Raw genomic sequence first — 13762 nt, forward strand, 5'->3', positions numbered from 1 at the left:
GCGCGCTCAGGCCTCGATCCGGGTTCCTGGGGGCGGTGCGCGGGAGGGGGCGGGGCTTGCGCGGCCGCGTGGGCGCCAGTCGCGCGGGAGGGAGGGCTCCGGAGGGAGGGGGCGGGGCCGCGCCGTCCGCGCCGCGCTGGGCCCTCTTGGCCAATGAGCGGCGTCCACATGCCGCGGCGGCGGCGAGAGGGGAGGCAGCCGCGGATAAATGCTATTAGAGCAGCCGCCGCGGAGCCGTCCCCGACGCCACCTCCTTCTCCTCCGCCGCAGTTTCCTCAGCTACTGTCGGGGGTGCAGAGCTGAGGGGACTAGGCGAGCGCTCCGCGCACCATCCCGCCGGCTCGCCTCCCTCGCTCCGTTCCGCTCTCAAGGGTCGGCAGAGCACCCCCTCCTCCGGCCCGGGCGGGGCTGAGAATCACCACTGGAGAACGGGGAGGGGGCTTCGGGGCCGCGGCCTGCACTCCCGGCGGGCGGTTGAGGGTGAAGGAGGCCCTCCCTTCTGACGAGGGGAGGGAGGGTCAGGAGCCCCCCCCCCGCCCACCGTCCAGCTGTGCCCGGGGCGGGCACCGGCGAGGGCCGGACAGCGAGAGGGGCGGTTGTCTGGGGGAGGGGGCGCGGGGTGATTCAGCGCCCAACGAGGCGGAAGCGGCTGGAGGAGGAGAAGGAGGGGGAGAGACCAGTCCGCGCCTGGGCGCCCGCGGTGGCACGAGCCCGCGGCCCGAGTGCTAGGCGGAGACGAAGAGGCCGCGGGGACTGGAGGCGAGGCCGGCCGGGCCCCCGCAGCCATGGAGAACGCGCACACAAAGACGGTGGAGGAAGTGCTGGGCCACTTCGGCGTCAACGAGAGCACCGGCCTGAGCCTGGAGCAGGTCAAGAAGCTCAAGGAGAGATGGGGCTCCAACGGTAGGTACCCGGCGCCGGGGCTGCAGGGGCCCCGCGAGGCTCGGCGCGGGCCCGAGAGCCAGGAAAGATGGCTGACCGGGCTCCACCTCGTGGGTCTCGGCTCCGCGCCCGCCGAGGGCTGCAAGCGACGGGTTGAGCCCGCGCGCTGGCCCCGCAGGAGAGGGGTTGCAGGCGTGGGGCACCGAGGTCGGGTCTGCGCCTCGTCTCGACATCCGCGTGGCTCCAGCCCTTGACCTTCTACCGCACGCAGCTAGCTCGGCGGCTCTTCACCAGCAGCAGCTGGCCCCGGCAGAGGGAGGGATGAGCCTCCTGCATCTGGCTTGAGCCCTGCGAGACATTTTCTCGTCCCTAGCCGGTTTATGAGGCGTCGCTGTAGTTGAGAATGCCTCTGACCATTCTACTACCCAAAGTTACACATCTGGCAGAAGTGATGACAGGGCTGAAATGACTCCTTGTTTCAGAAACCCTGCTTAGGTATTGATGAGATTTCACGTTTCAAAGTAGATCAGTACAGCAAGTATTGCATATTTTCTTGGGGTAGCATTTTGGTATGGTTTCTATTAAATACTGTTGAATGTTCCTACATCTAGGTGCATCTTTCAAAGACAGTGATAATTTAGTAGTTCTTTTTGGAAAGGGTGCTAAAATTTTTTTTCTTTTCCTTCTCTTGACACGTTGCCTGATGAATTTCTACAGAGTTACCGGCTGAAGAAGGTAAGTAATCTTAACATGTTTTTTCTGCCCCCTCGCCATGCTGATCTTAAGATGACATTTACAACAAATATGTTTCTTTCTAACAGGAAAAACCTTGCTGGAACTTGTGATTGAGCAGTTTGAAGACTTACTAGTTAGAATTTTATTGTTGGCAGCATGTATATCTTTTGTAAGTATAAAGAAATTTCTTTTCTTTCCCCAAAGTTGAGACTATACCTTAGACGAAAAAGCAGGAAACATCTGTCTGTTGAGTGAGAACATTTTATTTGGAGATTTAAGCTGTGTTTTCTTGTTTGTGGTTTTGGGTTTTTGGTTGTTTTTTTTTTTAAATACCCTAGGTATTTGAAAATTATAAATAGAACACGCCATTCCTGTACAGAAAATAAATGAATGCCTGACATTTGCAGTCCATTTAGAAATTGTTGCCAAATGTGGCAGGTAGGGTCTTTATAAATTCTTGTGGTTTATCAGTTTTTAATATCTAAAAGTTGCTTATTGGAAGGCTTTTTCTGTTTTGGGTTCTTCCGTTGTGTAAGATCATACTAAGATGATGATGGGCTCTTTGTAGTCTGTAAATAGAACTTACAAAAGGAATATTCCAGTTGCTCTCCCTTCCTGGTAATGGCAAGGTGACAGTTGTTTCTGACAGTGACAAGAATGATGACGGCAGTGATGGCACCACTGTTGACCAAATTTGGTCACTGACCTTTAGGGTAGTATATTTATCTAAATTGGACCCCCATCTTGAGTGGCTCCTAGATTGAGAGAATAAGGTTTAGTACAATTGGTTCTAGATCTTAAAAGAAGAAAAAACACATTGTTTTTTCATGTTCTGTGTGTGCTTACCCGCTTGAGTCCTGTATGGTTGCTAAGAAACTGGTGAAATGCAAACAGCAGAAGAAAGGTGATGGGCATTGAAAAGGATAATTCTAGATTCTTACAGTTTTTTTTTTTCCTGTTCAGCGTTAACGTTTTATTGCATTTTTTTTCTCATGAGCAGTGGACCTCCAAGTTTTCCTAAAAATGGTCATGAATAGGACACAGATGTTCTTAATCCTAACAAGAGATGCCTTTTGTTCTTTAAAGTACAGTATTTTATTCTTATAAAAACCAGGATGAGAAATGTGCTAACTTTTTTCAGGCTTTGCAAACTTGACACAACTACAGGGTTTCTTTTTTGTGTGTTTGCAAAAGATGCATGCAAGCCTCAGGGATCTACCTCAGTCTTTATTGACAACCTTACTCCAGAGGGCTATTTTGAGAACTAAATACATGAAGCAATGAGCATTTGTTTACTTTAGGTGAAGGAAAAAAATTGGCAAGAGGTGAGCTTTTTTGAAATTTCTCAAATTCTGCCATGAGACTGCCATATATTATGCCATGTTAGCCAAGTGATGTGTAGCCATTAATAATTAATTCCTCACAAACGTGTTCTATGGTTTTCATTGAAGAAAATTAAGAGTATCATAGCAACTCATGCAGCATCCTGAGTTAATCACTCTGTATCTTATGTGTGTCTGTTTTTTCTTGGTTAAAAAAAAAATTCTCAATTAGTGGCTGCTACTTTACCAATTCAAAGAATAGTGCTGTTTAGCTAGTTTCTACATTGTCATGGGACAAAACAACTAATGTGTTTGAGCTAGTATAATGCTTATGTTTAAGCTGGCTACATAATTTTAAAATAATCTCAAGTTTTGCAGTTTTGATACTGGGCTTCAGTGGTCATTGGGGACCTCTTAGAAGTTAATAAGGTGCTGTATATACAATCCAAAGATTAAATTTTTATTGGGATATTTTGTGTGTGTTATTTAAGGCAGTGTTGGAACATCAATGGCGTTACTTCCAGTAGGCAGGCTATTGACTGTTGTATAGAATCTCGAGTGGCCAGTTTTGAGTGACTTTATACTAATACTTTGCATTATGATGTAGTTTTTACTTTGTTTTTTTGGCTGTGCCTCAAGTCCTAGGGGAATTTTAGTTCCCCAATCCATCTCTGGTAGTGAAAGTGCCGAATCCTAACCTCTGGACCACCAGGAAATTCCCTCAAATGGGTTTTTTAATACATGCTTTAATTTTGTTGTAAGGTAGGATGTTGACTTTTTATAGCTTCATAGGTCTGTATTTTTCAGTTGAAGTTTGAGTTACCTTTTAGGTAACCACATGGAGTTATTGCTTAGGAAATGAACTGTGTTATGTTTTTATTTTATGGGCTGCTAAACAGAAAAAAGTTTGGGCTTCCCAGGTGGCTCAGTGGTAAAAGAGTCCACCTGCCAAGCAGGAGACCCAGGTTTGATCCCTGGATTGGAAAGATCCCCTGAGGAAGGAAATGACAACCCGCTCTGGTACTCTTGCCTGGAAAATCCTATGGACAGAGGAGCCTGGTAGGCTACAGTCCATGCGGTTGCAGAGTCGGACATGACTTAGTGACTAAAGAAACAGTAAAGTTTTAACGTTTATTGTTTAGGAAGTACTGTGACTTTAATTTGCTTTGATTTGTTTGAAGACATTGCGGATATAAACCTGTTGATTTTCTTCATGGGGATTGGGACTACTGCTACATTGTACTTGACCTTTTCATTCCACGTTTCTTTATCTGTGAAAAGAGCACTGAATCTTTTGTGATAATCAGTTGATTCCTATGAGCTTCCCTGGTGGCTCAGACAGTGAAGAATCTGATTTTGTTGATTCCTGTTCGTTTATCAGGCAAAACAGTAAAAAGTACATGTTCTTTTGGAGAAGCAAATAGGTTTATAATCAACACATGATGCATTATCAGGTTCTACTCAAGTTAAGAAATACTAGGCTTTAGTGACTTATTTCAGATATCAAATTAAGTAGTAAACTGTTAACCAAAGTTAATATTTTGCTGATGCAAAAAGTAGGGAACAGCATTAATGTTTTACACTTGTGACCTGTATGGATAAAGTTTAATTAACTTGTCCCTTGGGTTGGAAGAAGTGAGCTGTGTGTCTCCGTTGCATATGAAGTAACATTAGAAATTCGTTGACATTCAGTACCTTCCTTTCCTTTCACTTTTTCTTTCCATCCCCCTTGCTCACCAACTTTGCCCTTCATATAACACATCGTGATTGCTTAATTGGACTGCCTGTTCTTTTCTCCCTTCACTGCTTTGTTAGGAATTGAGCATCTTAGGTACATAGCATGAACACTGTGGATACAGCTTGGAGGGAAATATGGTATCCTACGTGGAGCTGACGTTCTAGTGGAGACAGATTAAAAATGAAAATATTTAATAATTGTTGGATTGGAGAGAGTGCCGTGGAGAAAAAGTGGGTACCTAGGAGGGTGGTGGTGGAGTAGGGGGCCATGCGGAAAGAGGGCAGTTTTCAAATTGGGAAGTCAGGAGAGGTGTCTAAGGTGATGGTTACCTGAGGGAAGTGAGCATGAGGACTATTTGTCTCATCTGTCTGACTCATGTCCTCTGTGGTAACACAATTTGCCTAATTTTTTCTATCTTTCACCCCTGTTTCCCCATCTCAGCTACTTAGATTGACCCTAAAATGCTAATTAAGCTTTCTTAGACCAAGACACTTCTCAAATTTTGGTTTATATTTGAATAATTTGTCTTTTCCTACTGAAACCTTTGAAGGGACTATTAATTCCTTTTAGAGCCTAGGTTAGTGCTTTTGTTAAAAGAAATACCTGGATGAGTTTGTGTTGATAGCATTTTCAAAATACATGAAATTGATTTACTTTGCCTTTCTCAATAAGATGTATTCAAGAAGTATTTGGTAATGTAGTGATTTAAAATTTTTCCCGTGTTTTAATTATTTGGAAGGATAAAGTGGGCAGTTTACTGATTGATTCAAGTAATTTATTTAGAGCCTGTGTTTAAAAGATGGTTTGAAAGGTGAATGTCTATGGGGTTTTTGTTTTATTTTTAAAAAGATTGTATTCTCAAATCTGAAAATATTGAGTGTTTTCACATGAACTTTGGATTGGAAGAGAATATATAGTCTTAAGTCATACCATTCTTTTTTAAAAAATTATTTATTTTGAGTGTATCATCGTGGCCCTTCGGGGACTCGGGGGTGGGGAGCTTTCTGTAGTTGTGGTGATCGGGGGTTACTCTCTAGTTGCAGTGCAAGGGCTTCTCGTTGCAGTTATTTATCTAGTTGCGGCTCCCAGGCTCTAGAGCACAGACTTAGTTGCTCTGTGGCATGTGGAATCTTCGCGAATCAGGATTCAAACCTGCGTCTCCTGCATTGGCAGGCTGATTCTTCACCACTGAGCCGCCAGGGAAGCCCCCATAGTATTTATAATGGCTGAGTTTTCTCTCCCCAGATAGTTGTTGTAACACTTATCAGTGATAACTTTCTTGTGATGTGTTTAGTTTCTATTTTTTCTTTCTAAAATTTTTGATATAAATTTTTCCTTCATCTAACAAGTATTTGAGTGCTCAAATGCATTGCAAATTTCCAAGGAGACAAGGAAGAATGCAGACCCGGTACATGTTTTAGGACCCTCAGTCCTAGGAATGTGCTTATCTCTCATTTTCTTTTTACAGTCTTGTTAAGAGCTCTGCATATTACTCTGACATGTAGGTAATTGAGTCACACAGTAGCATGACCTAGTTTATACCAGAACATGTCTCTTTACCTTGGATTAAATTTTGCTTAATTAAATCCTGCTCTCTGACATTTCTGGCTCTACCATCAGAAGTTGCTGTTGAGATCAGTCTTACAGATAGCAAAGAGAAGGTGCACAGTCCTATCTCAAGTTAGTCTCACTAGGGAATTTCCCTGGCGGTCCAGCACTTTAGGGCTTCCCTTGTGGCCCAGGCAGTGAAGAGTCTGCCTGCAGTGCAGGAGATCCGGATCCAAACCCTGGGTAAGGAAAATTTCCTCGAGAAGGGAATGGCAACCCACTGCAATATTCTTGCCTGGAGAATTCCATGGACAGAGGAGTCTGACAGGCTACAGTCCATGGGGTCGCAAAGAGTTGGACACAGCGCAACCAGTGCTCTGAACGCTAGGGCCTGGTTCCATTCCTGGTCAGGGAACTAAATAAAGTAACCGTGCCAGTGGTTACTTTGAATGGGATTGACAAGTTTGAAAGTTTTGATCTTACTGGATCTGGATAATGTAAGCCCCAGAAGTACTTTTACTGTATTAATAGTGAAAAGCAGGGAAAGAAGAAACACTGCCTAAAATGATTCTACAGCAGTCTTTCCAATTCCTTTTGATACTGTTGATGAGTTAGTTACCTTCTTGCTCTGTGTTTAGTTTATATACTGCTAGGTAGGGACTTGTATGAGATTTGTTTATTTATGCATCTATATGCAATAAATACATGGTTGAGCATTGCCTATATACCGGAAACTCTTCTAGGACCCTGCGGATAGAACAGTGAACAAAAGGAAATACAAACAGATAATCCTTTATATTCAACCTGTTCTCAATAAAGATTTTTTAGAAACATTTCCTCTCCCTGCCTCTGTATATTTTGTATAATTTCTAGTAAACCATAATTATGAACTGACTGTACTATAATGCTAAAAACACATAATAATGTGTCATCCAGTTTCCCTCTCCTTTTCACTACCCCCTTCCCAAACTCATGAAGTCTTTCATTTCTCAACAGCATCTTCCCATTTACACGAGAGATTTTCTTTTCAGTTAAACAAAACCATGAAGGATTACACCGTGTGGTTTGAACATGATTGACTGTATTGATTCTTAGGAGTAAATGAAATATGGTTCATCTTCATTTTGAGTTATAGCACTTAATTCTTCGGGTTTTTTGAATATTTTTTGAAGTATTTAGCAAATTGGTAGTTGTCACCGTTAAATAGGTCCAGCACTATCCTTCCACATTAAGAGATTTGCCCACTAGTTTCTTATCAGGCAGTAATCACACATTTGACAGAACCTTCAAATAGCCGAATGCCTGTGTTACACATAAAGATTTAAAGTCACATAGTGGAAGAAAAGGCTACTGCATAGTACAGATGAGGGTGGTTGCTTTACTGATGAATACCACTTATGCACAGGAACCACACATTTCTTGAAAAGTAGAAGCTGCTTGCTTGCCTGAGTCTTTCCTTTGCTCCAGTGGATGTGGAATATTGCTTTAAGTTTTTTCCTCAGGCCTAGCTGCCAAGAGGGAAATTCATACTCACTTTAACAAGGTGTGAAGCTTATCTTACAGTTGCTAATGCCTCACTGACCTTTTGGAAAGGTCCTTGCTACTCTTCAAGTTGAGCCATTTTTCTCCCCCAAGAGCTAATTAAGTTTCTTATTTCTGATACGCTCTCCTTGGCAAATGTTTGAAAGGCTAGTATCAAAGCAGCTGTGATCTTGCATCTATCAAAATTTATAACTTCCTAGAGAAGTTTTCATTCTGGCATTAGGCCTGGCCTTAACACCAGGAATGCCCTGTCAAAAGCTTGCAGCAACAATTTCTATTCATTCTGGTGTTTTTGCCTGCCCTGGTTCATCTTTCAGGACCTTGTCCTTGTGTCTCCTGGATTTTTTTCCTGCTCAAACTGCTGTTTCTTTTGTTGGTGCTATGGTAGTGAAAATACTTGTCTAACAAATTGATATTTGTTGTTAATTCATTGTTGCCCTCTTTTAACTTGCAAAATTCATGTTGGGTCTTGCCTTAATCATCTTTCTGCTTGTTTGCTGTTTCTGTCAAAGCTCATCGTATGGTGTTCACTAGGTTCAAACTTAGTCACTGGCTTCATTATTGCCATACATCATATCTGACAATATTCAATGTATCAAAAACAGTGCTTTCTTTGTTTACTGAATAGATCTTTTAAAGAAAAGATTTCATTGTGGAATATGCAAACATTTTAAGTAGTGTTAAAAGGCAAAGGCAAATCTTAACCTCCCAGATTGAATCATGAGATTTGTTTAACATCCTTTTGGATTGGCAGTTTTCCACGAAAATTTATTGTTAAAAATTTAACCATTTAGATGCCTCTTTTACTTTGTATTTATCATTGTGTTGGATTCTCTGTTACTACAGATGCTCAGTTACGAGGTACAGTGTGGCTCTCTTTCAGCTTTTAAATCTGAGAGTTACGGCTGGGTGAGCTAGAGGTCAATTCCGTGCTCATTTTTCTTGGGGCAGTGTTCTTCGGCCAGTCATGACATTTGGGGGCTTAGATCGTCTCTGAAGTGCTGTGTTGTTATACTAGGTGTCATATGGAGCTTAACCTTTAGAATACATGCCTGATCTCAGAACAACCTTGCGATGATGACCTTCAGTAACACCATTGAAAATATGTGGGACATTAGCAATTTATATACACTAATATTAAAGTCAGTGGTTAATTACTTCTACTATGAATTTGTGCCACATAGGTATTATCTCATATGAATATTAACCAAATTAACAAAGTTTGATGATTGCCTTTTAAATTTAGGAATTTATTTTATTTCTTCTGAAAAATATACATAGGAAATGGATGGGATTTAGTTCTCCAAAGTATTTGTTTTGGATTTTAAACCCATTACTACATGAAAAATAAATTAGTTCTTAAATTGTTAAGAAGTTTATAGTTTTGAGTGTTAAGAGTTAGAACAAGATATAAGCTTGTCATTTATGTCATTACATTTTGCTACCTTTTGTTTCGAAGAATGATAAGAAAACATTTTATGTATCATCATAATTCCTTTAGTGCCAGCCACTTTTGTGGTAAGAACACATTACAGTTCTAACAAATGTCATTTCTCTTTTAGGTTTTGGCTTGGTTTGAAGAAGGTGAAGAAACAATTACAGCTTTTGTAGAACCCTTTGTAATTTTACTTATATTAGTAGCCAATGCAATTGTGGGTGTATGGCAGGTAAGCAATAATTCCTGCAGTGCTAAATTTTGGTAATTTACATAAGAGATTTACACTGTTAGTCTTTCTATTATCTGTTTTTTCTGGTGTGTTGACTAAAAATAGCTGTGGAACTGCTTGTGTTTTTTACTTATTAATTTATTTAATGGCAAAATTTTAGACCTCATGCATATATACTCTGCTGTTAAAATTGTTCATACTCCATGGTAGCATGGAATCAAGAACAGTGGTTAAAGGAGCTACTTACTTCAGGAAAACCAGAAAATTTGAGAGCCAGTATGTCTGTTTATATTTCCTAGTTGCTTCCTATGAAAGACTTCATAAAATCAGTGTCATTTTTATTATCCTTGGATTTGTGTGTGTGTGGATTTAGCTGTAAAAGTTATTTGAATCCTAAATAATTTCACTTTCAGAGCATATTTCTGGGTCTTTTCCCTTAATTGTCCAGTGCCCAGGCCTTATTCCCAGAATGGAAGATAATTTTCCTACAGAAACATGATGGGATCACACTTTTGCCCCACGTCTGCAAGATTTATCTCCTGCAAATAGCTAGTTTAAGAATTTTAACTTTTCTAGGACTGTGGGTCGGTTTGATTTTTGTTTTTTATATAGTTTAACAGACGCAGACTAATATTTCACAGTCATCTTTTGAATATTACTCTTAGATTTTTGACAGATATAGTCACCTCTTTGAGGACTGAAATAGAGTGCATCTGTCATTCTTAAAAGTGCAAACATCTTCTACACATACTTAGTCCTGTTGAAATTGTAAACTTACTAGTAAACATGAAGGCCTTTGGGTAATGAGCTCATTTAGAAAGATGCCTCTTTAGAAGAAATGTGCCATAATCCTCTTGATTTTTAAAAAAATTGCTTGTAGTTAAGTAGATATGATACTTTTGTGCATTATTTAGGCAAAAGAAAGAGTACGCAGCATTAGACTGTCCTTAAGGTAGTAGTGCATGTTTTTAAATGTACACCATTTACATAGTAGGTGTGAAAGTTGATCAGTTGTGCCTGACTTGGAGTCGGGTGCCACTGCCTTCTCCGATTGAGACCCTATACAGTCATGGAATTCACCAGATCATAATATTGGAGTGGGTAGCCATTCCCTTCTCCAGGAGATCTTCCCAACCCAGGGATCACACCCAGGTCTCCTGCACTGCAGGCGATTCTTTACCAGCTGAGCCACCAGGGAAGCCTAAGAATACTGTAGTACGTAGTCTATCCCTTCTCCCGCGGATCTTCCCAACCCAAGAATCGAACTGGGGTCTCCTGCCTTGCAGGTGGATTCTTTACCAGCTGAGCTACAAGAGTGATTTTGTAAGACGGATACTATCTGACAGAAGTGACACTGAAGTTCAGAGGGATTGACTTACCAGAGGCCATATAGGTAGAACATACATAGAGTATCTGAGATTTATATCCAGGGCCAGACTGGATCGAAGTAAAATAAAATCTTACAGCAGTCTTTACAGGACTTTTATGTGTGTTTTAACTTAAACGAGTAACATTGTTACATCTTAATCCTATTTCCATAATATGCAGAAGAGTATGTGCCTGTACTATAGGGTTCTTGCTTTCTGAAAGTAAGGGGAGTTACAGTGTAAGGTAGTATTTGGGAGGGGTCGGGCATGTATTTCTGATTAGTGTCATCAAGGACAGCTGACAAGCAATTGGGGGAACTATAGAGAAGTGGAGTTTTCTGGGTGGAGGCTGGGGAGAATATTCCAGGGAGGGAATGGCATGAGCAGAGAAGTACAGAGTGTGTTTGAGGAATGACATTTAGACCTATTTGGGTTTGAGTGGAGTAGGTAGGCGTTAAAACTTTTAGAACAAAGGAGACCTCAGACGGTCTTCTGAGTTTTTGTTTGTAGTAAGTTAGGTATATTTGTCTTTCCCCAAGCTGACTTCTTTTTTTGATGTAATTTGAATCTATGGTCATTTGCTTCCCTTTTCCACCCTCTGTACTATATAAATAGTCCTTTTGATAGTTTGGGTTGGTGGGCGGCAGGGGAGGCTCTTTAAGTGATTTTAATTGGCTTCTTCGTCCTGGGGGTCTGAGACAGTTTATCTTTTAAGTTTATGCTTCTAATTTAAATGTACCTTTGCTGATTTTTAATAGAAGCAAAATGTAGTGCTCCTGGACATCTTAACCTTGATCAGTCCAGTTTAACTTTACCTGACATGACCTTGAGGAAGGAGAAAAAAGTAAAACTGCCATAATTCATACATTCAGGGGGGAAAATCCTGAGGAAAAAGTGATTTCAAATTTGACTAGTTGAATAGCAGCAATGTTCCGAATTTATTTTTTCTACAATATCAGTAATGTTTGAACTTAGCCTTAAGTAGATACGATAGGAATTTAAATTATTTTTGTCATGAACTTCCCAAATTTAAGGTTTCCTGTACTTTTTCAGGGATGCATATGTAAAAAGTGAGACACGCATGCCAATAGCTTTGTTTTCTATCATCTGAATTCTCTTTTAAGCAGGTTTGGGGACTTAATTTTTACCACAAGGTGAAAAATGAGATTACATGGTATTGAGTGTAAATTTTATCTAAATAAAGGTTAAATTGAAAATGTTTAGAGCGCAAAGATGTGAAAGAAATGAAAGAATTTTTTCCTTTGTCCATTGAATTGAGTAACCTCACTTGGGCACTTGCTTTATAGACTTGCTCCTTCTAATTGCTTATTTTCTAAGAGAATAAAAGGCAAATTTGGCATATAAACTTCCACCTCCCCTTAAAGGAACTTTCCTTTAGCATTTTTTCAGCCATGACTCATTTTAATTGTACATCTTTCATCTTGAAATTAGGGAAGAAAAATTGTGTGTGACTAAGTCTTGACATGTTCATATATAATATTATGGTGAATATGGTTTGTGACTGGCAGCTCTTTATTGGTCTCTGCCACTGGAGAGAGATTTAGAATTTGTGAGGAGACGTAAAACTTGGTTTTCTTAATTGATCACTCAAAGCATTTACTGTGTGCCAAAGCACAACCTAAACATTTTACAGAGAGCTTGTAAATTCTCACACCCGTTGTGAGTGGGTGGGCACTCTTAGGGTCCTGGTTTTGTAGGCAGTAAACCTTGTCTTGTCATGTCACTTATCCATAGTCAACATAACTTTTGAATGGGAAAGCCTGGGATGAGCCTGGACAGTCCAGACCCAGACCATCAGCTTTCATGGGAGACAAGACTGATTTAATGGTGTGTGTGAGGCTAAAGGTGAGGGCCATGTTGCATGGTGTGCTTAGGGACAGCAGGTTCTAATAATTGCTTTTCTCCGTTGATTTTATCCTTACTCTTAGGGTGCTTAGTGTTTTCATTTTTAATACAAAATCAAAAGGGCCTAGTGTTTATTATCTTAAGATGTGAATCATTTACTATAAATGTTATTAATGTGTGTCTCTCGTGGGTTTTTTTTTTTTAATTTAGGTTAGAACGCTAAAATTTTGATTCCTAGGACTAGAAACATTTAGCAGTGGCAGGCTGTGTTTACTAATTTCTTTTGTTTTCTTTTTTACAGGAAAGAAATGCTGAAAATGCAATCGAAGCCCTTAAGGAATATGAGCCTGAAATGGGCAAAGTGTATCGACAAGATAGGAAGAGTGTACAGCGGATTAAAGCTAAAGACATAGTTCCTGGTGATATTGTAGAAATTGCTGGTGAGTTGAGTTGGTCATTTTTTATGTTAAGGTTGTATATTTGAATGCAGTCCTTTTCTCGGGGTTCATACTTAGAGGTTTTAGAAGTTAGGCTCATGTGTATCGATTATATTAACAGATTTTTAGTGCTATCCAAACAAATTACGGTTTTTTGTAAAATTTCAGAGTGTTTTGGGACCTCCCTTCATGTTGAGAAGATTTTTCTGTTTTTAAAAAAACAAAGGTGTTTTGAATTACTGTGCTTATTATTTTCAGTACATTTTAGAAATCTAGTGCTAGTGAGATGAACTTAATCTTGATTTGACAGTTGTAGTGAGCAGTTTGTTAGAATACTAGTTAATAATGAGTACATGGTTTTTCCTGTTTTGGTTCTTGGCACAAATAATAAGTCAGACTTGCAACTATCAAACCAAATTGATGGTTAAGGGTAATTTCATGACTTTAAAAGCTCTACTTAAAAATATTTTGACATAACACTGAGCCAGGGATGTGAGCCAGAGATCTGGGTTTGGGCTTTTAAAGAGTGAATCCTCTGCCATGCCAGAGCTCTTCACAGATCTCAGAGGTCCTGCTTGGAGTAGGTCAGTGCCAAGTTTTCAGACAGCCCAGAATGCCGCTGGAGCCAGTCAGAACAGCTGATCTTTTTGCAGGGGAA

General features: G+C 40.6%; 1 protein-coding gene across 2 annotated transcripts in view; it reads left to right on the forward strand.

Moving 5' to 3' along the window:
* The first annotated feature begins 231 nt into the window (after positions 1–231).
* The window catches only part of ATP2A2 (ATPase sarcoplasmic/endoplasmic reticulum Ca2+ transporting 2), a 56949-nt gene continuing 43418 nt past the window's right edge, over positions 232–13762 (forward strand). Inside the window, exons 1-5 of one of the 2 annotated variants that reach the window (XM_052654420.1) lie at positions 232–903; positions 1600–1617; positions 1704–1786; positions 9330–9434; positions 12969–13107. In XM_052654420.1, the coding sequence (XP_052510380.1) occupies positions 786–903; positions 1600–1617; positions 1704–1786; positions 9330–9434; positions 12969–13107 (463 nt within the window). In that variant the 5' untranslated portion in view covers positions 232–785. The remainder of the gene's footprint in view (positions 904–1599; positions 1618–1703; positions 1787–9329; positions 9435–12968; positions 13108–13762) is intronic. The other variant, XM_052654421.1, reaches the window with a different exon arrangement.

The sequence above is a fragment of the Budorcas taxicolor genome, chromosome 17, assembly GCF_023091745.1.
Source record: "Budorcas taxicolor isolate Tak-1 chromosome 17, Takin1.1, whole genome shotgun sequence".
Taxonomy (NCBI): domain Eukaryota; kingdom Metazoa; phylum Chordata; class Mammalia; order Artiodactyla; family Bovidae; genus Budorcas; species Budorcas taxicolor.